The 25352-nt window shown below is 34.3% G+C and overlaps 4 protein-coding genes across 4 annotated transcripts; all 4 read right to left on the bottom strand.

The window, feature by feature from the left end:
• Positions 1-556: 556 nt before the first annotated feature.
• On the bottom strand, positions 557-1675 carry LOC132915302 (E3 ubiquitin-protein ligase XIAP-like). The gene is made up of 3 exons (XM_060975107.1): positions 1034-1675; positions 867-951; positions 557-747 (listed from the first exon to the last, which is right to left on the bottom strand). The coding sequence occupies exons 1-3, from the start codon at positions 1673-1675 to the stop codon at positions 557-559; spliced, it is 918 nt and encodes a 305-aa protein (XP_060831090.1).
• A 4660-nt stretch (positions 1676-6335) lies between these two features.
• Positions 6336-7454, bottom strand: LOC132915303 (E3 ubiquitin-protein ligase XIAP-like). The gene is made up of 3 exons (XM_060975108.1): positions 6813-7454; positions 6646-6730; positions 6336-6526 (listed from the first exon to the last, which is right to left on the bottom strand). The coding sequence occupies exons 1-3, from the start codon at positions 7452-7454 to the stop codon at positions 6336-6338; spliced, it is 918 nt and encodes a 305-aa protein (XP_060831091.1).
• Positions 7455-12110: 4656 nt separating this feature from the next.
• LOC132915304 (E3 ubiquitin-protein ligase XIAP-like) lies at positions 12111-13229 on the bottom strand. The gene is made up of 3 exons (XM_060975109.1): positions 12588-13229; positions 12421-12505; positions 12111-12301 (listed from the first exon to the last, which is right to left on the bottom strand). The coding sequence occupies exons 1-3, from the start codon at positions 13227-13229 to the stop codon at positions 12111-12113; spliced, it is 918 nt and encodes a 305-aa protein (XP_060831092.1).
• Positions 13230-17891: 4662 nt separating this feature from the next.
• LOC132915305 (E3 ubiquitin-protein ligase XIAP-like) lies at positions 17892-19010 on the bottom strand. Its single transcript, XM_060975110.1, has 3 exons — positions 18369-19010; positions 18202-18286; positions 17892-18082 (listed from the first exon to the last, which is right to left on the bottom strand). Exons 1-3 carry the CDS (start codon positions 19008-19010, stop codon positions 17892-17894), a joined length of 918 nt encoding a protein of 305 aa, XP_060831093.1.
• Positions 19011-25352: the final 6342 nt, after the last annotated feature.

Raw genomic sequence — 25352 nt, forward strand, 5'->3', positions numbered from 1 at the left:
ATTTTAACTTAATCATACAGAAATTAGAAACATAAATATGTGTATACTGGATAAAGATGAGCTACTGTCTTTATCAGATTTAGCCCTTGATAGTTTCTCCTTTAGCGTTAAATGTTTTTGTCTTTGATCTTTTTCTTGCGGTAGCTATTTTTAAATGGAGAAGATTACAAGCGAAGCATAAAGAATGAAAGTACAATAAGAGAAAAAGTAAGCTATGACTTTTATGATTAGAAATATATATGTATAATACAGTTTCATTTTACTAACAATAAGGGGAATAAAACAAGGAACAATTAGTTAGATTACTAAAAAATAAGTTAACTTTATTCAGGTAAGAGAAGATACATGATTCAGATTAATGTTTAATTAAGTAACAGTTAAAATAAAAGAAAAGTCAAAAATATACAGAAAAAATGTATTTGATTAGATTAATAATATGTTTCTATTTGCATATTATCACACATTTTAATGTTACGTTTTAATGTTTTAATATTTGTTAAAAATTATTATTATTTGTACATAATTACATATATACATATATATACATGTGCATGCATTAAGCAGAAGCTATACGAACTACAGCTTTAACTTCTTCCCGGCAAATTATGCATTTCAGAAAAGCAGGGGCGCAATAATTACATGTTGCGAGATGTCCGCAAGGTAGGAATGCAATTGTTGCTTCTCGTCTCATGCAAACTTTACACGATCGAGCATCCTCCAATTCCTGATTTTCTTGTTCCAGAGCAGCTAAAATAGTAAACAGTATATTTAAATATAATATATAATACAAATTTATTATACGTATACGGATTTCATACAAATTAAAGAAAAAATGATCTATCTGTGTTTTTATTTTCACTACTTACCACATTTCTCAACGAGAGTCATCTCGTCAGTTTCATTTTCATCATGGGATCTCTCATGATTGCCAACTGTAGTTTCTATTCGTGCCTGTAATAAATATAATGTACATAAGTATATATTGGAATTGTTAATTATACATATGGTTCAGGGTGTAAGTTTTTCTACTTACTTCTGTAGGAGTTTCGTAAAAGTCTTGGCCTGTTACATTCTTAATATATTCCAAACCCCGTGCTTTGATTGTATAACAACATCCAGGAGACGAAATTGCATGTCGATTCCACGGGTCTTCTCCTGGACTCCAATTGTCCATAGCAATTCCACAATGGTGACAGACAACCGTATCATTTACTCCGTTGAAGTAGAAGCCTGCATCGGCTAATTCTTCACTTTTTATATGTGTATTAGGCCATGTTGCGAATGTGCCTAATCTGGATTCGTAAGTATGATATTTCGAAGTTGCTTCTTTGCTAACTGTTCTTGATCCCAAGCGGCTCTGTCTTTTCATTGGCACATTGCCGCAATTTTGATTGCGGACGAATCCGCACTCTGGTGAATATGCCTTGTGAATTTGCATGGGAGTATTAGGCTCTAAACGGTAATTTAACTTCACTTGACACACGAAACATTTGATTGTATTCGATGTGCCCGTATAAAAGAATCCTGCTGCTGCAAGGGGAATGGCAACATATACAGGCCAGTTTCGAAAAGTCAAGAGTCTTGCTGTTTCAAAACGAAGATCACATCGTTCTTGAATGCCACGCGACGTCGATGGAACCGACGACATTGGATTAATCGTTTGCATCGGCAACATTTCTGATACTGACGACGTCGTACGAATGAACCACACGAACTATTCCACTCTTACAGTAATACTGAACCTTGAATCTTAAACCTTGCTGCTAGGACGTGCCTATTTTATACAGTGATCCCTTCATCCCACTATAGGGCACTGTGCAAAGTGCGCAAGTTGTCGACCAATCAAATGTCACTGATGCTCCACCCCTTACCGTACCGCAATGTACCGTACTATAGTAGTAGTAGAAGAGTAGAAGGAAAATATCTGTGCTAAAAATTATTAATCATCGCGGAACATGATAAAATTATTTTTACAAATAAGTATACAATTTTTTCAACGTGTGAAACATCTCACACAGGGTTTCTGCAGGAAAATTCAACAGTTTGTAAGAATTTATTAATTTATTTTGAGATAAAGTTCTCTCGCGATGCGAATAATAAGACGCCGTAGCATTATGTTATATTATATTTTATCTATCATATCATGTCACTTGTCACTTTTCGCAAATGTTCCTTACCTTTGGCAACAATATACCATAGTTTGGCGCTAAAATTGTTAATTGCGTATGCACTAGATGATAGTAAAAACGAAGATTAAAGCTATTAATTATTAAAGCGATACACTTAGCTTGAAAAGCAATTAAATCTTGAAAAATATCGAGGGGATCGTTCTCGTTTGACAAATGCGAAAAAAAAGTATCGACGAAGTAAAACCATTGAAATAGACGATGCCTATGTTTTGTTACCAACAATCCTGAAATTGCTAAAATGAGTGATCATTCTCATTATTGAACGTCTGATATCTAGTGTTTATATTCGTGTTCAATGTAGCGGCGTATCTACGGTATCCGATTTCGCTTGTTTTTTCTTTAATTTTCTTTATTTTTCTCTAGCATTTTGCATTTTATGCATATTCGGTGGCAAAGATTCTTAGGGCCACAAGTGAACGTTCTAAATTTCCCATTTTTGTTGTATCTTGCTGTATGTTTCTAATTCCTAAGAAAACAGGTAGTAGAATTTCAAAAGAAAAATCTTTCCATATATAACGGTTCTATAATAACGGGTGCGTTTCTTATTCGCTTTATCTCTCCTAAGAAAATTCAGCTATTATGCTAAACATTCTATGATTGTATGGAATTTTCGTTAGCCTAAATGAGTTTTTCTCCAATACAATCGAGTGGAAAGATATGTTTTCTAAAGGTGACGAATGAGCAGATAATTTTATTCTCCTGCCTTTCCTGCCCGTATGTCTTGAAGGAAACCTCTTTATGATTAACGTCCAACGAGCCTCTATTGAATATTTGCATCAACTTCGAAGCGATACGAAGCTTTTACATTGTTGTACTTTGAAAAAATAAACTGTTATTATACTTTGAAAAATAAATTATACCGCATATCTCCTATTACTAATTATTAAATTTGATTTCCTTCACAGGACTTTTCAGATCTGTGTATACAACTATGCCTACGACTACGAAACAAGTTCTTCTGCTCTTTTCTTCTCTTATCAAAATGTAACTTTCCTAATCAAAATAATATATATCCATTAGAAATAGAAAAGGATACATCGAATATTCTTCTCCTTTTCTCTCTCTCTCTCTCTCTCTCTCTCTCTTTTATTTTCACTGTCTCTTATTAGAATTCTGTAATCCATACCAGGGTCGGTGTGACCTTTTGTGGGGCCAACTTCAAAAATTTATTATACATATATATAGATATCGCAATCATATATCGTCTTTGGTACTTTTCGCAAAAGTTCCTTGCAACAATATACCATCGTGTGGCACTAAAAGTGTTAATTGCGTATGCACTAGATGATAGTAAAAACGAAGATCGAAGCTATCAATTATTAAAGCGATACACTTAGCTTGAAAAGCAGTAAAATCTTGAAAAATATCGAGGGGAACGTTCTCGTTTGACAAATGTGAAAAAAAGTATCGACGAAGTAAAACCATTAAAATCGACGATGCCTATGTTTTGTTACTAACAATCCTGAAATTGCTAAAATGAATAATCGTTCTCATTGTTGAATGTCTTTATATTCGTGTTCAATGAAGCGGCGTATCTACGGTATCCCATTGCTCTCATTTCGCTTGTTTTTCGAATTTTTCATTATCTTTCTCTAGCATCTTGCATTTTATGCGCCTTAGGCACCAAAGATTCTGAGCTGGAAATCTAAACTGGCTTTTGTCGAGATAAATGTCATGTTGGTATCATCACTGGTTCCTAAATCCAGATTTGGTACAACTGCTTGCGATTCTCTTCTGTTTTCCCCCGTCCGTCACGTTTGTTTTTATCTGCGTAACCAATGTATCGTAAATGGTTGTGCAAGGTGGTGAAATACACAGCATACGAAACTAATTAGTTTATTAATCTGTATGAATCAATTAAATATCAAAAGCAAAACCAATGTAATAACAGCTTTAAACGGCATCTGAAAAACGATAACATCCAAGGAAACAACTTGCGATTTAAAGAGTCGTATATGGAAAAATTCAAAGGTTTATTATAAATTGATATAAAAGGATTACTCTGAACATTTGTCAATGATTTTCTATGCAATAATGTAATAATTCTATATAATAACGTTCTCTGTTAATGTTGTGCATTATGTTGTAAGCTTTTCTATATTTGCTTATCAATGAAATTTAAATTGACTTGTGTTGCAACTGTCTACCCTATTCTATAAATTATTTCAAGAAATGTAAGTATAGCAGCTGTTTCTTCCATGTTTATGTAAAAAGGTATTATATGAGTTTTCAAGTAACCGATACTTTGTGACCTCATTATTTTGTTTAACAAAACTTCAGCTGATTAATGTTTTTATAAATTAAAAATTTTAAAAATTTACAGCTATTGAAAATGTTTATTTTAGGATTTACTACCACTGCACATTTTTTCACGATATTGTACATCAATACAATCTGTTTGTCTTTTTGTACAGTTCCCCAGATCTAGCAACATGCAGACCTTCGTTAAGACCTTAAGAGGGAAAACTATTACTCTTGAAGTGGAAGTTTCTGACACAATAGGGAATGTGAAAGCTAAGATCCAAGAGAAAGAGAGTATTATTACCGCCAATGCCAGAAATCCACAATGGAAACATATACAAAATAACTAGGATATTTTAATTGAACTGTATGGCTTGCAAAGATTACAGTCCATTCGGTCACAAGATTTAAATATTAAAGTAAAGACAAAGAAGATCCTGATACTAGTCTTGAATATGTGCTTGAATTTAGTCCATTGCGCCAACAAAATGTTCATCCAACTATGAATGATGAAAATGTATTTGGGGAAAATAAACCAACGCCACCACGTTACAGGATACCTCCAAAAGCAATAATTTTCAATTCAGAAGAAGCAAAAATGTTTGTTTTACTGAAACATTATGGATTAGATCAATATGTGCCTATATTTCTTGAACAATGTATACATATATATATATATATATATATATGTATGTATGTATGTATGTATGTATGTATGTATGTATGTACGTATGTATGTATGTATGCATGTATGTGTAAAATTTTATTACAAATTAATATTGTAAATTTATTTTAGGTTGACATTGATTTGTTTATGACTTATAACTAATGAAGGTTTAATTGAAATTGGTATAAAAAATGAAGCTGACAGAAAAGCTATATTCGAAGTGATTAACAGATCATAAAAAATCAGCGACGCAAAAGGAATTTATTACCTTTTATTAATTATATCTAATTATATATCATTATTTTATTTGTTATATACTAAAGCTGTTTTAATGTATAAATTTAAAAACATAATATCTTATGTTATAGCATATTAGTGTTATTTCTTATGCCAGCTTAGTACACTTGAGAACACATATGATACATTTCTATCTTTGCTTATAAAGATACATTTACATACATTCAAATACGAAATGGCTGTAAAATTGTTGTATTCTTGATATGTGATAATACTTTATTAATAAGTACACTTTTTTTTGCTTTAGGATCATGCGGAATTGAACGCACATTTAGACAATCACTCAATTCGCTATTCTTCATTTGATCTAACTGATTTATTTTTTCCATTGTCACCGCAATATTGTTTTGATACTATTTAGTAAATTATATAATAATTGTATGTAATTTTAACTTAATCATACAGAAATTAGAAACATAAATATGTGTATACTGGATAAAGATGAGCTACTGTCTTTATCAGATTTAGCCCTTGATAGTTTCTCCTTTAGCGTTAAATGTTTTTGTCTTTGATCTTTTTCTTGCGGTAGCTATTTTTAAATGGAGAAGATTACAAGCGAAGCATAAAGAATGAAAGTACAATAAGAGAAAAAGTAAGCTATGACTTTTATGATTAGAAATATATATGTATAATACAGTTTCATTTTACTAACAATAAGGGGAATAAAACAAGGAACAATTAGTTAGATTACTAAAAAATAAGTTAACTTTATTCAGGTAAGAGAAGATACATGATTCAGATTAATGTTTAATTAAGTAACAGTTAAAATAAAAGAAAAGTCAAAAATATACAGAAAAAATGTATTTGATTAGATTAATAATATGTTTCTATTTGCATATTATCACACATTTTAATGTTACGTTTTAATGTTTTAATATTTGTTAAAAATTATTATTATTTGTACATAATTACATATATACATATATATACATGTGCATGCATTAAGCAGAAGCTATACGAACTACAGCTTTAACTTCTTCCCGGCAAATTATGCATTTCAGAAAAGCAGGGGCGCAATAATTACATGTTGCGAGATGTCCGCAAGGTAGGAATGCAATTGTTGCTTCTCGTCTCATGCAAACTTTACACGATCGAGCATCCTCCAATTCCTGATTTTCTTGTTCCAGAGCAGCTAAAATAGTAAACAGTATATTTAAATATAATATATAATACAAATTTATTATACGTATACGGATTTCATACAAATTAAAGAAAAAATGATCTATCTGTGTTTTTATTTTCACTACTTACCACATTTCTCAACGAGAGTCATCTCGTCAGTTTCATTTTCATCATGGGATCTCTCATGATTGCCAACTGTAGTTTCTATTCGTGCCTGTAATAAATATAATGTACATAAGTATATATTGGAATTGTTAATTATACATATGGTTCAGGGTGTAAGTTTTTCTACTTACTTCTGTAGGAGTTTCGTAAAAGTCTTGGCCTGTTACATTCTTAATATATTCCAAACCCCGTGCTTTGATTGTATAACAACATCCAGGAGACGAAATTGCATGTCGATTCCACGGGTCTTCTCCTGGACTCCAATTGTCCATAGCAATTCCACAATGGTGACAGACAACCGTATCATTTACTCCGTTGAAGTAGAAGCCTGCATCGGCTAATTCTTCACTTTTTATATATGTATTAGGCCATGTTGCGAATGTGCCTAATCTGGATTCGTAAGTATGATATTTCGAAGTTGCTTCTTTGCTAACTGTTCTTGATCCCAAGCGGCTCTGTCTTTTCATTGGCACATTGCCGCAATTTTGATTGCGGACGAATCCGCACTCTGGTGAATATGCCTTGTGAATTTGCATGGGAGTATTAGGCTCTAAACGGTAATTTAACTTCACTTGACACACGAAACATTTGATTGTATTCGATGTGCCCGTATAAAAGAATCCTGCTGCTGCAAGGGGAATGGCAACATATACAGGCCAGTTTCGAAAAGTCAAGAGTCTTGCTGTTTCAAAACGAAGATCACATCGTTCTTGAATGCCACGCGACGTCGATGGAACCGACGACATTGGATTAATCGTTTGCATCGGCAACATTTCTGATACTGACGACGTCGTACGAATGAACCACACGAACTATTCCACTCTTACAGTAATACTGAACCTTGAATCTTAAACCTTGCTGCTAGGACGTGCCTATTTTATACAGTGATCCCTTCATCCCACTATAGGGCACTGTGCAAAGTGCGCAAGTTGTCGACCAATCAAATGTCACTGATGCTCCACCCCTTACCGTACCGCAATGTACCGTACTATAGTAGTAGTAGAAGAGTAGAAGGAAAATATCTGTGCTAAAAATTATTAATCATCGCGGAACATGATAAAATTATTTTTACAAATAAGTATACAATTTTTTCAACGTGTGAAACATCTCACACAGGGTTTCTGCAGGAAAATTCAACAGTTTGTAAGAATTTATTAATTTATTTTGAGATAAAGTTCTCTCGCGATGCGAATAATAAGACGCCGTAGCATTATGTTATATTATATTTTATCTATCATATCATGTCACTTGTCACTTTTCGCAAATGTTCCTTACCTTTGGCAACAATATACCATAGTTTGGCGCTAAAATTGTTAATTGCGTATGCACTAGATGATAGTAAAAACGAAGATTAAAGCTATTAATTATTAAAGCGATACACTTAGCTTGAAAAGCAATTAAATCTTGAAAAATATCGAGGGGATCGTTCTCGTTTGACAAATGCGAAAAAAAAGTATCGACGAAGTAAAACCATTGAAATAGACGATGCCTATGTTTTGTTACCAACAATCCTGAAATTGCTAAAATGAGTGATCATTCTCATTATTGAACGTCTGATATCTAGTGTTTATATTCGTGTTCAATGTAGCGGCGTATCTACGGTATCCGATTTCGCTTGTTTTTTCTTTAATTTTCTTTATTTTTCTCTAGCATTTTGCATTTTATGCATATTCGGTGGCAAAGATTCTTAGGGCCACAAGTGAACGTTCTAAATTTCCCATTTTTGTTGTATCTTGCTGTATGTTTCTAATTCCTAAGAAAACAGGTAGTAGAATTTCAAAAGAAAAATCTTTCCATATATAACGGTTCTATAATAACGGGTGCGTTTCTTATTCGCTTTATCTCTCCTAAGAAAATTCAGCTATTATGCTAAACATTCTATGATTGTATGGAATTTTCGTTAGCCTAAATGAGTTTTTCTCCAATACAATCGAGTGGAAAGATATGTTTTCTAAAGGTGACGAATGAGCAGATAATTTTATTCTCCTGCCTTTCCTGCCCGTATGTCTTGAAGGAAACCTCTTTATGATTAACGTCCAACGAGCCTCTATTGAATATTTGCATCAACTTCGAAGCGATACGAAGCTTTTACATTGTTGTACTTTGAAAAAATAAACTGTTATTATACTTTGAAAAATAAATTATACCGCATATCTCCTATTACTAATTATTAAATTTGATTTCCTTCACAGGACTTTTCAGATCTGTGTATACAACTATGCCTACGACTACGAAACAAGTTCTTCTGCTCTTTTCTTCTCTTATCAAAATGTAACTTTCCTAATCAAAATAATATATATCCATTAGAAATAGAAAAGGATACATCGAATATTCTTCTCCTTTTCTCTCTCTCTCTCTCTCTCTCTCTCTCTTTTATTTTCACTGTCTCTTATTAGAATTCTGTAATCCATACCAGGGTCGGTGTGACCTTTTGTGGGGCCAACTTCAAAAATTTATTATACATATATATAGATATCGCAATCATATATCGTCTTTGGTACTTTTCGCAAAAGTTCCTTGCAACAATATACCATCGTGTGGCACTAAAAGTGTTAATTGCGTATGCACTAGATGATAGTAAAAACGAAGATCGAAGCTATCAATTATTAAAGCGATACACTTAGCTTGAAAAGCAGTAAAATCTTGAAAAATATCGAGGGGAACGTTCTCGTTTGACAAATGTGAAAAAAAGTATCGACGAAGTAAAACCATTAAAATCGACGATGCCTATGTTTTGTTACTAACAATCCTGAAATTGCTAAAATGAATAATCGTTCTCATTGTTGAATGTCTTTATATTCGTGTTCAATGAAGCGGCGTATCTACGGTATCCCATTGCTCTCATTTCGCTTGTTTTTCGAATTTTTCATTATCTTTCTCTAGCATCTTGCATTTTATGCGCCTTAGGCACCAAAGATTCTGAGCTGGAAATCTAAACTGGCTTTTGTCGAGATAAATGTCATGTTGGTATCATCACTGGTTCCTAAATCCAGATTTGGTACAACTGCTTGCGATTCTCTTCTGTTTTCCCCCGTCCGTCACGTTTGTTTTTATCTGCGTAACCAATGTATCGTAAATGGTTGTGCAAGGTGGTGAAATACACAGCATACGAAACTAATTAGTTTATTAATCTGTATGAATCAATTAAATATCAAAAGCAAAACCAATGTAATAACAGCTTTAAACGGCATCTGAAAAACGATAACATCCAAGGAAACAACTTGCGATTTAAAGAGTCGTATATGGAAAAATTCAAAGGTTTATTATAAATTGATATAAAAGGATTACTCTGAACATTTGTCAATGATTTTCTATGCAATAATGTAATAATTCTATATAATAACGTTCTCTGTTAATGTTGTGCATTATGTTGTAAGCTTTTCTATATTTGCTTATCAATGAAATTTAAATTGACTTGTGTTGCAACTGTCTACCCTATTCTATAAATTATTTCAAGAAATGTAAGTATAGCAGCTGTTTCTTCCATGTTTATGTAAAAAGGTATTATATGAGTTTTCAAGTAACCGATACTTTGTGACCTCATTATTTTGTTTAACAAAACTTCAGCTGATTAATGTTTTTATAAATTAAAAATTTTAAAAATTTACAGCTATTGAAAATGTTTATTTTAGGATTTACTACCACTGCACATTTTTTCACGATATTGTACATCAATACAATCTGTTTGTCTTTTTGTACAGTTCCCCAGATCTAGCAACATGCAGACCTTCGTTAAGACCTTAAGAGGGAAAACTATTACTCTTGAAGTGGAAGTTTCTGACACAATAGGGAATGTGAAAGCTAAGATCCAAGAGAAAGAGAGTATTATTACCGCCAATGCCAGAAATCCACAATGGAAACATATACAAAATAACTAGGATATTTTAATTGAACTGTATGGCTTGCAAAGATTACAGTCCATTCGGTCACAAGATTTAAATATTAAAGTAAAGACAAAGAAGATCCTGATACTAGTCTTGAATATGTGCTTGAATTTAGTCCATTGCGCCAACAAAATGTTCATCCAACTATGAATGATGAAAATGTATTTGGGGAAAATAAACCAACGCCACCACGTTACAGGATACCTCCAAAAGCAATAATTTTCAATTCAGAAGAAGCAAAAATGTTTGTTTTACTGAAACATTATGGATTAGATCAATATGTGCCTATATTTCTTGAACAATGTATACATATATATATATATATATATATATGTATGTATGTATGTATGTATGTATGTATGTATGTATGTACGTATGTATGTATGTATGCATGTATGTGTAAAATTTTATTACAAATTAATATTGTAAATTTATTTTAGGTTGACATTGATTTGTTTATGACTTATAACTAATGAAGGTTTAATTGAAATTGGTATAAAAAATGAAGCTGACAGAAAAGCTATATTCGAAGTGATTAACAGATCATAAAAAATCAGCGACGCAAAAGGAATTTATTACCTTTTATTAATTATATCTAATTATATATCATTATTTTATTTGTTGTATACTAAAGCTGTTTTAATGTATAAATTTAAAAACATAATATCTTATGTTATAGCATATTAGTGTTATTTCTTATGCCAGCTTAGTACACTTGAGAACACATATGATACATTTCTATCTTTGCTTATAAAGATACATTTACATACATTCAAATACGAAATGGCTGTAAAATTGTTGTATTCTTGATATGTGATAATACTTTATTAATAAGTACACTTTTTTTTGCTTTAGGATCATGCGGAATTGAACGCACATTTAGACAATCACTCAATTCGCTATTCTTCATTTGATCTAACTGATTTATTTTTTCCATTGTCACCGCAATATTGTTTTGATACTATTTAGTAAATTATATAATAATTGTATGTAATTTTAACTTAATCATACAGAAATTAGAAACATAAATATGTGTATACTGGATAAAGATGAGCTACTGTCTTTATCAGATTTAGCCCTTGATAGTTTCTCCTTTAGCGTTAAATGTTTTTGTCTTTGATCTTTTTCTTGCGGTAGCTATTTTTAAATGGAGAAGATTACAAGCGAAGCATAAAGAATGAAAGTACAATAAGAGAAAAAGTAAGCTATGACTTTTATGATTAGAAATATATATGTATAATACAGTTTCATTTTACTAACAATAAGGGGAATAAAACAAGGAACAATTAGTTAGATTACTAAAAAATAAGTTAACTTTATTCAGGTAAGAGAAGATACATGATTCAGATTAATGTTTAATTAAGTAACAGTTAAAATAAAAGAAAAGTCAAAAATATACAGAAAAAATGTATTTGATTAGATTAATAATATGTTTCTATTTGCATATTATCACACATTTTAATGTTACGTTTTAATGTTTTAATATTTGTTAAAAATTATTATTATTTGTACATAATTACATATATATATATACATGTGCATGCATTAAGCAGAAGCTATACGAACTACAGCTTTAACTTCTTCCCGGCAAATTATGCATTTCAGAAAAGCAGGGGCGCAATAATTACATGTTGCGAGATGTCCGCAAGGTAGGAATGCAATTGTTGCTTCTCGTCTCATGCAAACTTTACACGATCGAGCATCCTCCAATTCCTGATTTTCTTGTTCCAGAGCAGCTAAAATAGTAAACAGTATATTTAAATATAATATATAATACAAATTTATTATACGTATACGGATTTCATACAAATTAAAGAAAAAATGATCTATCTGTGTTTTTATTTTCACTACTTACCACATTTCTCAACGAGAGTCATCTCGTCAGTTTCATTTTCATCATGGGATCTCTCATGATTGCCAACTGTAGTTTCTATTCGTGCCTGTAATAAATATAATGTACATAAGTATATATTGGAATTGTTAATTATACATATGGTTCAGGGTGTAAGTTTTTCTACTTACTTCTGTAGGAGTTTCGTAAAAGTCTTGGCCTGTTACATTCTTAATATATTCCAAACCCCGTGCTTTGATTGTATAACAACATCCAGGAGACGAAATTGCATGTCGATTCCACGGGTCTTCTCCTGGACTCCAATTGTCCATAGCAATTCCACAATGGTGACAGACAACCGTATCATTTACTCCGTTGAAGTAGAAGCCTGCATCGGCTAATTCTTCACTTTTTATATGTGTATTAGGCCATGTTGCGAATGTGCCTAATCTGGATTCGTAAGTATGATATTTCGAAGTTGCTTCTTTGCTAACTGTTCTTGATCCCAAGCGGCTCTGTCTTTTCATTGGCACATTGCCGCAATTTTGATTGCGGACGAATCCGCACTCTGGTGAATATGCCTTGTGAATTTGCATGGGAGTATTAGGCTCTAAACGGTAATTTAACTTCACTTGACACACGAAACATTTGATTGTATTCGATGTGCCCGTATAAAAGAATCCTGCTGCTGCAAGGGGAATGGCAACATATACAGGCCAGTTTCGAAAAGTCAAGAGTCTTGCTGTTTCAAAACGAAGATCACATCGTTCTTGAATGCCACGCGACGTCGATGGAACCGACGACATTGGATTAATCGTTTGCATCGGCAACATTTCTGATACTGACGACGTCGTACGAATGAACCACACGAACTATTCCACTCTTACAGTAATACTGAACCTTGAATCTTAAACCTTGCTGCTAGGACGTGCCTATTTTATACAGTGATCCCTTCATCCCACTATAGGGCACTGTGCAAAGTGCGCAAGTTGTCGACCAATCAAATGTCACTGATGCTCCACCCCTTACCGTACCGCAATGTACCGTACTATAGTAGTAGTAGAAGAGTAGAAGGAAAATATCTGTGCTAAAAATTATTAATCATCGCGGAACATGATAAAATTATTTTTACAAATAAGTATACAATTTTTTCAACGTGTGAAACATCTCACACAGGGTTTCTGCAGGAAAATTCAACAGTTTGTAAGAATTTATTAATTTATTTTGAGATAAAGTTCTCTCGCGATGCGAATAATAAGACGCCGTAGCATTATGTTATATTATATTTTATCTATCATATCATGTCACTTGTCACTTTTCGCAAATGTTCCTTACCTTTGGCAACAATATACCATAGTTTGGCGCTAAAATTGTTAATTGCGTATGCACTAGATGATAGTAAAAACGAAGATTAAAGCTATTAATTATTAAAGCGATACACTTAGCTTGAAAAGCAATTAAATCTTGAAAAATATCGAGGGGATCGTTCTCGTTTGACAAATGCGAAAAAAAAGTATCGACGAAGTAAAACCATTGAAATAGACGATGCCTATGTTTTGTTACCAACAATCCTGAAATTGCTAAAATGAGTGATCATTCTCATTATTGAACGTCTGATATCTAGTGTTTATATTCGTGTTCAATGTAGCGGCGTATCTACGGTATCCGATTTCGCTTGTTTTTTCTTTAATTTTCTTTATTTTTCTCTAGCATTTTGCATTTTATGCATATTCGGTGGCAAAGATTCTTAGGGCCACAAGTGAACGTTCTAAATTTCCCATTTTTGTTGTATCTTGCTGTATGTTTCTAATTCCTAAGAAAACAGGTAGTAGAATTTCAAAAGAAAAATCTTTCCATATATAACGGTTCTATAATAACGGGTGCGTTTCTTATTCGCTTTATCTCTCCTAAGAAAATTCAGCTATTATGCTAAACATTCTATGATTGTATGGAATTTTCGTTAGCCTAAATGAGTTTTTCTCCAATACAATCGAGTGGAAAGATATGTTTTCTAAAGGTGACGAATGAGCAGATAATTTTATTCTCCTGCCTTTCCTGCCCGTATGTCTTGAAGGAAACCTCTTTATGATTAACGTCCAACGAGCCTCTATTGAATATTTGCATCAACTTCGAAGCGATACGAAGCTTTTACATTGTTGTACTTTGAAAAAATAAACTGTTATTATACTTTGAAAAATAAATTATACCGCATATCTCCTATTACTAATTATTAAATTTGATTTCCTTCACAGGACTTTTCAGATCTGTGTATACAACTATGCCTACGACTACGAAACAAGTTCTTCTGCTCTTTTCTTCTCTTATCAAAATGTAACTTTCCTAATCAAAATAATATATATCCATTAGAAATAGAAAAGGATACATCGAATATTCTTCTCCTTTTCTCTCTCTCTCTCTCTCTCTCTCTCTCTTTTATTTTCACTGTCTCTTATTAGAATTCTGTAATCCATACCAGGGTCGGTGTGACCTTTTGTGGGGCCAACTTCAAAAATTTATTATACATATATATAGATATCGCAATCATATATCGTCTTTGGTACTTTTCGCAAAAGTTCCTTGCAACAATATACCATCGTGTGGCACTAAAAGTGTTAATTGCGTATGCACTAGATGATAGTAAAAACGAAGATCGAAGCTATCAATTATTAAAGCGATACACTTAGCTTGAAAAGCAGTAAAATCTTGAAAAATATCGAGGGGAACGTTCTCGTTTGACAAATGTGAAAAAAAGTATCGACGAAGTAAAACCATTAAAATCGACGATGCCTATGTTTTGTTACTAACAATCCTGAAATTGCTAAAATGAATAATCGTTCTCATTGTTGAATGTCTTTATATTCGTGTTCAATGAAGCGGCGTATCTACGGTATCCCATTGCTCTCATTTCGCTTGTTTTTCGAATTTTTCATTATCTTTCTCTAGCATCTTGCATTTTATGCGCCTTAGGCACCAAAGATTCTGAGCTGGAAATCTAAACTGGCTTTTGTCGAGATAAATGTCATGTTGGTATCATCACTGGTTCCTAAATCCAGATTTGGTACAACTGCTTGCGATTCTCTTCTGTTTTCCCCCGTCCGTCACGTTTGTTTTTATCTGCGTAACCAATGTATCGTAAATGGTTGTGCAAGGTGGTGAAATACACAGCATACGAAACTAATTAGTTTATTAATCTGTATGAATCAATTAAATATCAAAAGCAAAACCAATGTAATAACAGCTTTAAACGGCATCTGAAAAACGATAACATCCAAGGAAACAACTTGCGATTTAAAGAGTCGTATATGGAAAAATTCAAAGGTTTATTATAAATTGATATAAAAGGATTACTCTGAACATTTGTCAATGATTTTCTATGCAATAATGTAATAATTCTATATAATAACGTTCTCTGTTAATGTTGTGCATTATGTTGTAAGCTTTTCTATATTTGCTTATCAATGAAATTTAAATTGACTTGTGTTGCAACTGTCTACCCTATTCTATAAATTATTTCAAGAAATGTAAGTATAGCAGCTGTTTCTTCCATGTTTATGTAAAAAGGTATTATATGAGTTTTCAAGTAACCGATACTTTGTGACCTCATTATTTTGTTTAACAAAACTTCAGCTGATTAATGTTTTTATAAATTAAAAATTTTAAAAATTTACAGCTATTGAAAATGTTTATTTTAGGATTTACTACCACTGCACATTTTTTCACGATATTGTACATCAATACAATCTGTTTGTCTTTTTGTACAGTTCCCCAGATCTAGCAACATGCAGACCTTCGTTAAGACCTTAAGAGGGAAAACTATTACTCTTGAAGTGGAAGTTTCTGACACAATAGGGAATGTGAAAGCTAAGATCCAAGAGAAAGAGAGTATTATTACCGCCAATGCCAGAAATCCACAATGGAAACATATACAAAATAACTAGGATATTTTAATTGAACTGTATGGCTTGCAAAGATTACAGTCCATTCGGTCACAAGATTTAAATATTAAAGTAAAGACAAAGAAGATCCTGATACTAGTCTTGAATATGTGCTTGAATTTAGTCCATTGCGCCAACAAAATGTTCATCCAACTATGAATGATGAAAATGTATTTGGGGAAAATAAACCAACGCCACCACGTTACAGGATACCTCCAAAAGCAATAATTTTCAATTCAGAAGAAGCAAAAATGTTTGTTTTACTGAAACATTATGGATTAGATCAATATGTGCCTATATTTCTTGAACAATGTATACATATATATATATATATATATATGTATGTATGTATGTATGTATGTATGTATGTATGTATGTATGTATGTACGTATGTATGTATGTATGCATGTATGTGTAAAATTTTATTACAAATTAATATTGTAAATTTATTTTAGGTTGACATTGATTTGTTTATGACTTATAACTAATGAAGGTTTAATTGAAATTGGTATAAAAAATGAAGCTGACAGAAAAGCTATATTCGAAGTGATTAACAGATCATAAAAAATCAGCGACGCAAAAGGAATTTATTACCTTTTATTAATTATATCTAATTATATATCATTATTTTATTTGTTATATACTAAAGCTGTTTTAATGTATAAATTTAAAAACATAATATCTTATGTTATAGCATATTAGTGTTATTTCTTATGCCAGCTTAGTACACTTGAGAACACATATGATACATTTCTATCTTTGCTTATAAAGATACATTTACATACATTCAAATACGAAATGGCTGTAAAATTGTTGTATTCTTGATATGTGATAATACTTTATTAATAAGTACACTTTTTTTTGCTTTAGGATCATGCGGAATTGAACGCACATTTAGACAATCACTCAATTCGCTATTCTTCATTTGATCTAACTGATTTATCTTTTCCATTGTCACCGCAATATTGTTTTGATACTATTTAGTAAATTATATAATAATTGTATGTAATTTTAACTTAATCATACAGAAATTAGAAACATAAATATGTGTATACTGGATAAAGATGAGCTACTGTCTTTATCAGATTTAGCCCTTGATAGTTTCTCCTTTAGCGTTAAATGTTTTTGTCTTTGATCTTTTTCTTGCGGTAGCTATTTTTAAATGGAGAAGATTACAAGCGAAGCATAAAGAATGAAAGTACAATAAGAGAAAAAGTAAGCTATGACTTTTATGATTAGAAATATATATGTATAATACAGTTTCATTTTACTAACAATAAGGGGAATAAAACAAGGAACAATTAGTTAGATTACTAAAAAATAAGTTAACTTTATTCAGGTAAGAGAAGATACATGATTCAGATTAATGTTTAATTAAGTAACAGTTAAAATAAAAGAAAAGTCAAAAATATACAGAAAAAATGTATTTGATTAGATTAATAATATGTTTCTATTTGCATATTATCACACATTTTAATGTTACGTTTTAATGTTTTAATATTTGTTAAAAATTATTATTATTTGTACATAATTACATATATATATATACATGTGCATGCATTAAGCAGAAGCTATACGAACTACAGCTTTAACTTCTTCCCGGCAAATTATGCATTTCAGAAAAGCAGGGGCGCAATAATTACATGTTGCGAGATGTCCGCAAGGTAGGAATGCAATTGTTGCTTCTCGTCTCATGCAAACTTTACACGATCGAGCATCCTCCAATTCCTGATTTTCTTGTTCCAGAGCAGCTAAAATAGTAAACAGTATATTTAAATATAATATATAATACAAATTTATTATACGTATACGGATTTCATACAAATTAAAGAAAAAATGATCTATCTGTGTTTTTATTTTCACTACTTACCACATTTCTCAACGAGAGTCATCTCGTCAGTTTCATTTTCATCATGGGATCTCTCATGATTGCCAACTGTAGTTTCTATTCGTGCCTGTAATAAATATAATGTACATAAGTATATATTGGAATTGTTAATTATACATATGGTTCAGGGTGTAAGTTTTTCTACTTACTTCTGTAGGAGTTTCGTAAAAGTCTTGGCCTGTTACATTCTTAATATATTCCAAACCCCGTGCTTTGATTGTATAACAACATCCAGGAGACGAAATTGCATGTCGATTCCACGGGTCTTCTCCTGGACTCCAATTGTCCATAGCAATTCCACAATGGTGACAGACAACCGTATCATTTACTCCGTTGAAGTAGAAGCCTGCATCGGCTAATTCTTCACTTTTTATATGTGTATTAGGCCATGTTGCGAATGTGCCTAATCTGGATTCGTAAGTATGATATTTCGAAGTTGCTTCTTTGCTAACTGTTCTTGATCCCAAGCGGCTCTGTCTTTTCATTGGCACATTGCCGCAATTTTGATTGCGGACGAATCCGCACTCTGGTGAATATGCCTTGTGAATTTGCATGGGAGTATTAGGCTCTAAACGGTAATTTAACTTCACTTGACACACGAAACATTTGATTGTATTCGATGTGCCCGTATAAAAGAATCCTGCTGCTGCAAGGGGAATGGCAACATATACAGGCCAGTTTCGAAAAGTCAAGAGTCTTGCTGTTTCAAAACGAAGATCACATCGTTCTTGAATGCCACGCGACGTCGATGGAACCGACGACATTGGATTAATCGTTTGCATCGGCAACATTTCTGATACTGACGACGTCGTACGAATGAACCACACGAACTATTCCACTCTTACAGTAATACTGAACCTTGAATCTTAAACCTTGCTGCTAGGACGTGCCTATTTTATACAGTGATCCCTTCATCCCACTATAGGGCACTGTGCAAAGTGCGCAAGTTGTCGACCAATCAAATGTCACTGATGCTCCACCCCTTACCGTACCGCAATGTACCGTACTATAGTAGTAGTAGAAGAGTAGAAGGAAAATATCTGTGCTAAAAATTATTAATCATCGCGGAACATGATAAAATTATTTTTACAAATAAGTATACAATTTTTTCAACGTGTGAAACATCTCACACAGGGTTTCTGCAGGAAAATTCAACAGTTTGTAAGAATTTATTAATTTATTTTGAGATAAAGTTCTCTCGCGATGCGAATAATAAGACGCCGTAGCATTATGTTATATTATATTTTATCTATCATATCATGTCACTTGTCACTTTTCGCAAATGTTCCTTACCTTTGGCAACAATATACCATAGTTTGGCGCTAAAATTGTTAATTGCGTATGCACTAGATGATAGTAAAAACGAAGATTAAAGCTATTAATTATTAAAGCGATACACTTAGCTTGAAAAGCAATTAAATCTTGAAAAATATCGAGGGGATCGTTCTCGTTTGACAAATGCGAAAAAAAAGTATCGACGAAGTAAAACCATTGAAATAGACGATGCCTATGTTTTGTTACCAACAATCCTGAAATTGCTAAAATGAGTGATCATTCTCATTATTGAACGTCTGATATCTAGTGTTTATATTCGTGTTCAATGTAGCGGCGTATCTACGGTATCCGATTTCGCTTGTTTTTTCTTTAATTTTCTTTATTTTTCTCTAGCATTTTGCATTTTATGCATATTCGGTGGCAAAGATTCTTAGGGCCACAAGTGAACGTTCTAAATTTCCCATTTTTGTTGTATCTTGCTGTATGTTTCTAATTCCTAAGAAAACAGGTAGTAGAATTTCAAAAGAAAAATCTTTCCATATATAACGGTTCTATAATAACGGGTGCGTTTCTTATTCGCTTTATCTCTCCTAAGAAAATTCAGCTATTATGCTAAACATTCTATGATTGTATGGAATTTTCGTTAGCCTAAATGAGTTTTTCTCCAATACAATCGAGTGGAAAGATATGTTTTCTAAAGGTGACGAATGAGCAGATAATTTTATTCTCCTGCCTTTCCTGCCCGTATGTCTTGAAGGAAACCTCTTTATGATTAACGTCCAACGAGCCTCTATTGAATATTTGCATCAACTTCGAAGCGATACGAAGCTTTTACATTGTTGTACTTTGAAAAAATAAACTGTTATTATACTTTGAAAAATAAATTATACCGCATATCTCCTATTACTAATTATTAAATTTGATTTCCTTCACAGGACTTTTCAGATCTGTGTATACAACTATGCCTACGACTACGAAACAAGTTCTTCTGCTCTTTTCTTCTCTTATCAAAATGTAACTTTCCTAATCAAAATAATATATATCCATTAGAAATAGAAAAGGATACATCGAATATTCTTCTCCTTTTCTCTCTCTCTCTCTCTCTCTCTCTCTCTTTTATTTTCACTGTCTCTTATTAGAATTCTGTAATCCATACCAGGGTCGGTGTGACCTTTTGTGGGGCCAACTTCAAAAATTTATTATACATATATATAGATATCGCAATCATATATCGTCTTTGGTACTTTTCGCAAAAGTTCCTTGCAACAATATACCATCGTGTGGCACTAAAAGTGTTAATTGCGTATGCACTAGATGATAGTAAAAACGAAGATCGAAGCTATCAATTATTAAAGCGATACACTTAGCTTGAAAAGCAGTAAAATCTTGAAAAATATCGAGGGGAACGTTCTCGTTTGACAAATGTGAAAAAAAGTATCGACGAAGTAAAACCATTAAAATCGACGATGCCTATGTTTTGTTACTAACAATCCTGAAATTGCTAAAATGAATAATCGTTCTCATTGTTGAATGTCTTTATATTCGTGTTCAATGAAGCGGCGTATCTACGGTATCCCATTGCTCTCATTTCGCTTGTTTTTCGAATTTTTCATTATCTTTCTCTAGCATCTTGCATTTTATGCGCCTTAGGCACCAAAGATTCTGAGCTGGAAATCTAAACTGGCTTTTGTCGAGATAAATGTCATGTTGGTATCATCACTGGTTCCTAAATCCAGATTTGGTACAACTGCTTGCGATTCTCTTCTGTTTTCCCCCGTCCGTCACGTTTGTTTTTATCTGCGTAACCAATGTATCGTAAATGGTTGTGCAAGGTGGTGAAATACACAGCATACGAAACTAATTAGTTTATTAATCTGTATGAATCAATTAAATATCAAAAGCAAAACCAATGTAATAACAGCTTTAAACGGCATCTGAAAAACGATAACATCCAAGGAAACAACTTGCGATTTAAAGAGTCGTATATGGAAAAATTCAAAGGTTTATTATAAATTGATATAAAAGGATTACTCTGAACATTTGTCAATGATTTTCTATGCAATAATGTAATAATTCTATATAATAACGTTCTCTGTTAATGTTGTGCATTATGTTGTAAGCTTTTCTATATTTGCTTATCAATGAAATTTAAATTGACTTGTGTTGCAACTGTCTACCCTATTCTATAAATTATTTCAAGAAATGTAAGTATAGCAGCTGTTTCTTCCATGTTTATGTAAAAAGGTATTATATGAGTTTTCAAGTAACCGATACTTTGTGACCTCATTATTTTGTTTAACAAAACTTCAGCTGATTAATGTTTTTATAAATTAAAAATTTTAAAAATTTACAGCTATTGAAAATGTTTATTTTAGGATTTACTACCACTGCACATTTTTTCACGATATTGTACATCAATACAATCTGTTTGTCTTTTTGTACAGTTCCCCAGATCTAGCAACATGCAGACCTTCGTTAAGACCTTAAGAGGGAAAACTATTACTCTTGAAGTGGAAGTTTCTGACACAATAGGGAATGTGAAAGCTAAGATCCAAGAGAAAGAGAGTATTATTACCGCCAATGCCAGAAATCCACAATGGAAACATATACAAAATAACTAGGATATTTTAATTGAACTGTATGGCTTGCAAAGATTACAGTCCATTCGGTCACAAGATTTAAATATTAAAGTAAAGACAAAGAAGATCCTGATACTAGTCTTGAATATGTGCTTGAATTTAGTCCATTGCGCCAACAAAATGTTCATCCAACTATGAATGATGAAAATGTATTTGGGGAAAATAAACCAACGCCACCACGTTACAGGATACCTCCAAAAGCAATAATTTTCAATTCAGAAGAAGCAAAAATGTTTGTTTTACTGAAACATTATGGATTAGATCAATATGTGCCTATATTTCTTGAACAATGTATACATATATATGTCGGAGATGAAAGGACACCGGGTTTCCGTTGGAGTTGCTTGGAAAACCTCAATACCGTAACATTTAAGAAATAACCCAACACAGTCATTCGAAATTTGTGACAATGAGCCTTTGGGCTCGAGGCGACCATCGGTCGCCGAAGCGTGGCCACGGTCGCGGGATGAACGTTCCGCTTAACAGAGATATGAAGTTACATAGCTTTCCTTTAAAGAATTGGCAGTACCGACACTTGACAATAAAACATTGTAACAGTTCCGCGGCTCGTCACACAGAGACCGCATTCTTTGAGTAAGATGATCGCCAGATGCAGATGCATCATTCACAGTTTATGCTCAGATAGTCTGAGGAGCCGCCACAAATCTTAGGACTTAGTCCTTCCGATTGACAAACAGTCTTTGTTCTATCCGCCCGTAAATCTGTCACCTATTGCGGAAAGATATGGGAGATCAGATTTCCTCACGTGCGACGCTTCCCGCCAGGAACTCTCTCTCAAAGGCGGTTAGCATCTTTTGCTAACCGCCGATATAGAAATTAACCAATTAACAGCAACGCCCATTTTCCCTCACCCTCCGTGTGGAGGCTTTCTTTGACGAATCCGATGATCTCGTGCCCTTAGGCACATCCCATCATAGTCTTCCTCTGCAGCGTCGTCGTGACGGAAAGTCATTCCCTTTCTGGCAGTCTCATTAGCTATACGCCTAGTGTGCTTGTACGATCGGTGAATAATCTACGAGTCGAATCCGACTTAGACTTCGAAGCAAAGTATATTCGTTATCCCGTGGACCGTGGATTCGCTTTATCGAACCTAGGGCCATTGTCATTAGCGTCCAGCTACCGCGTCCGATTGTCAATCTTGTATCAGCCATACTTGTGTAATAAATATCGGTGCGACAACCATGAACAACATTGGTGAAGATTCATTAAACGCCCCTAACGCCAACCCGACATCAGAAGTGGGATCACCACCGTCTACAATTAAGGAGCAGCTTCTGGCCATCGCGAGTGAATTGAAAGAGCAAGAGGCGGGTGCGGAACCTAAGGGAGTATCACCACCGCCTACAATTATGGGGGAGCTTCGGGACATCAAGTGCCAATTGAGAGAGCAAAGGGTGAGTGCGGATCCTAAGGAAATATCATTGCCGCATTTCAATCCCGAAGTCGAGGGCGCCGATCCGCTCGCGTGGTGCTCACTTGTTAGTCAGTTCATGGACGAAAGGCCCATCCGTAGCGACGAGCTATTTTTCATTCTAAGCCGTACAATGGGCGGTAGTGCCGCACCATGGTTCGCGCGGTTACCGTTCGGTAAGGGCTTCACCTGGACCAAATTTAAGGAATTTTTCTTTATGCGCTATGGTGGTAAAGAGACGGCAACCTCAGCCCTAATAAAGATGGTGGCCGAACCTCAGCAGGAGGACGAATCCATAGGAGCCTATGGTGTTCGTCTCCGTTCCCTCTTCGGGGCAAGGTGGGGTCATCTGAACGTGGACGAGACGATCAACGCCGCCGTTCTTCATCACCTGAGTCTGCGCGACGAACGTATCGAGAAATTAGCGCTTACAAGTGACATCAAGACTCTGGACCAATTTTGGACGGAAATGAATGCTTTCCACTACGCGAAGAAGAGGCTGGCGCCTTCGTCAGGAAATCCATCAACGGGCCCCGAAGTTAAACGGCAGAAGCTACCTGACCCCCGGATCAAGTGTCGTCACTGTGGTATTCCCGGGCATAAGATAGCGGAGTGTCGTACGAGAATGAGAACCGAGAGACAGGAGAAAAGCCGACCGGCTGGATCGTCCAAGGTGTCGTGCTTCAAGTGTCGCGGAGAGGGCCACATCGCACCCAACTGCCCGCTGCAGCAGAAAACAAATCGCAACCCCGATAACGAACGTCGAGTCAACTCCTGCGTGGTGGAGTCTTCAACTGGTAAATTAAGCCATCTGGGTGAGTCGTTCTCGTTTTATTTCGATTCTGGAGCCGAATGTTCGCTAATCAAAGAGTCCGTAGCCTCGAAATTTTCCGGCAAAAGAACGACCGAAGTAGTAGTAATGCGAGGGATAGGAAATCACCGTATTAATTGCACGTCTCAAATTGCATCCATAGTACGTATTAATGGTTTTGCGTTGGAAATAATTTTTCACATCCTTGCCGACGGCTACCTAAATTACGACATCATGATAGGCCGCGAAATTTTGAGCCAAGGTTTTAACGTAAATATTACCCAAAATAGCCTCAGTATCTGCAGGGCAAAAGCTGCCAATGTTTACAATGTAACCGCCGAAAGTAAAATCGATATTAATGGGGTCGACACCGAGGTGTTCGGCAAAGACAAAGACCGATTGATCTCCATCCTCGAAGAATTCAAAAGTTCATTTATTACGGGTTTCCCGCGTGCACGAGTAAATACGGGACAGTTAGAGATACGTCTGATCGATCCTAATATCACCGTACAAAGAAGCCCCTACAGGCTTAGCGAGGCAGAGCGAAGCATAGTGCGCGAACGAATAAGCGAATTAATTAAGGCAGAAATTATAAGGCCTAGTAACTCACCGTTCGCGAGCCCTATGTTACTCGTAAAGAAGAAGGACGGCTCGGATAGGTTGTGCGTAGATTTTCGAGAGCTAAACAAAAATACGGTCGCGGACCGATATCCTCTACCTCTTATCGCGGATCAAATCGCGAGATTGCAAAGGGCGAAGTACTTCATTAGCCTCGACATGGCCAGCGGGTTCCATCAAATCCCCATTCATCCCAATTCGACAGAATATACAGCGTTTGTCACCCCCGACGGGCAATACGAGTATACGACGATGCCGTTTGGATTGAAAAAACGCACCGTCCGTTTTCCAGAGGGCTATTCTCAATGCCTTGGGCGGCCTCGCCCACTCGTACGTCGTTGTCTACCTGGATGACGTC

The sequence above is a fragment of the Bombus pascuorum genome, chromosome 16 (assembly GCF_905332965.1).
Source record: "Bombus pascuorum chromosome 16, iyBomPasc1.1, whole genome shotgun sequence".
Classification (NCBI taxonomy): Eukaryota; Metazoa; Arthropoda; class Insecta; order Hymenoptera; family Apidae; genus Bombus; species Bombus pascuorum.

Bases quoted from the DNA above. Each gene is read 5' to 3' on its own strand.
- LOC132915303 (XM_060975108.1), bottom strand. From the start codon at position 7,454: ATGTTGCCGATGCAAACGATTAATCCAATGTCGTCGGTTCCATCGACG. The intron at 6,731-6,812 runs GTAAGTAGAAAA...TATTTATTACAG, and splicing joins TTTACGAAACTCCTACAGAA to GCACGAATAGAAACTACAGT. The intron at 6,527-6,645 runs GTAAGTAGTGAA...TTACTATTTTAG, and splicing joins GACTCTCGTTGAGAAATGTG to CTGCTCTGGAACAAGAAAAT.
- LOC132915305 (XM_060975110.1), bottom strand. From the start codon at position 19,010: ATGTTGCCGATGCAAACGATTAATCCAATGTCGTCGGTTCCATCGACG. The intron at 18,287-18,368 runs GTAAGTAGAAAA...TATTTATTACAG, and splicing joins TTTACGAAACTCCTACAGAA to GCACGAATAGAAACTACAGT. The intron at 18,083-18,201 runs GTAAGTAGTGAA...TTACTATTTTAG, and splicing joins GACTCTCGTTGAGAAATGTG to CTGCTCTGGAACAAGAAAAT.
- LOC132915304 (XM_060975109.1), bottom strand. From the start codon at position 13,229: ATGTTGCCGATGCAAACGATTAATCCAATGTCGTCGGTTCCATCGACG. The intron at 12,506-12,587 runs GTAAGTAGAAAA...TATTTATTACAG, and splicing joins TTTACGAAACTCCTACAGAA to GCACGAATAGAAACTACAGT. The intron at 12,302-12,420 runs GTAAGTAGTGAA...TTACTATTTTAG, and splicing joins GACTCTCGTTGAGAAATGTG to CTGCTCTGGAACAAGAAAAT.
- LOC132915302 (XM_060975107.1), bottom strand. From the start codon at position 1,675: ATGTTGCCGATGCAAACGATTAATCCAATGTCGTCGGTTCCATCGACG. The intron at 952-1,033 runs GTAAGTAGAAAA...TATTTATTACAG, and splicing joins TTTACGAAACTCCTACAGAA to GCACGAATAGAAACTACAGT. The intron at 748-866 runs GTAAGTAGTGAA...TTACTATTTTAG, and splicing joins GACTCTCGTTGAGAAATGTG to CTGCTCTGGAACAAGAAAAT.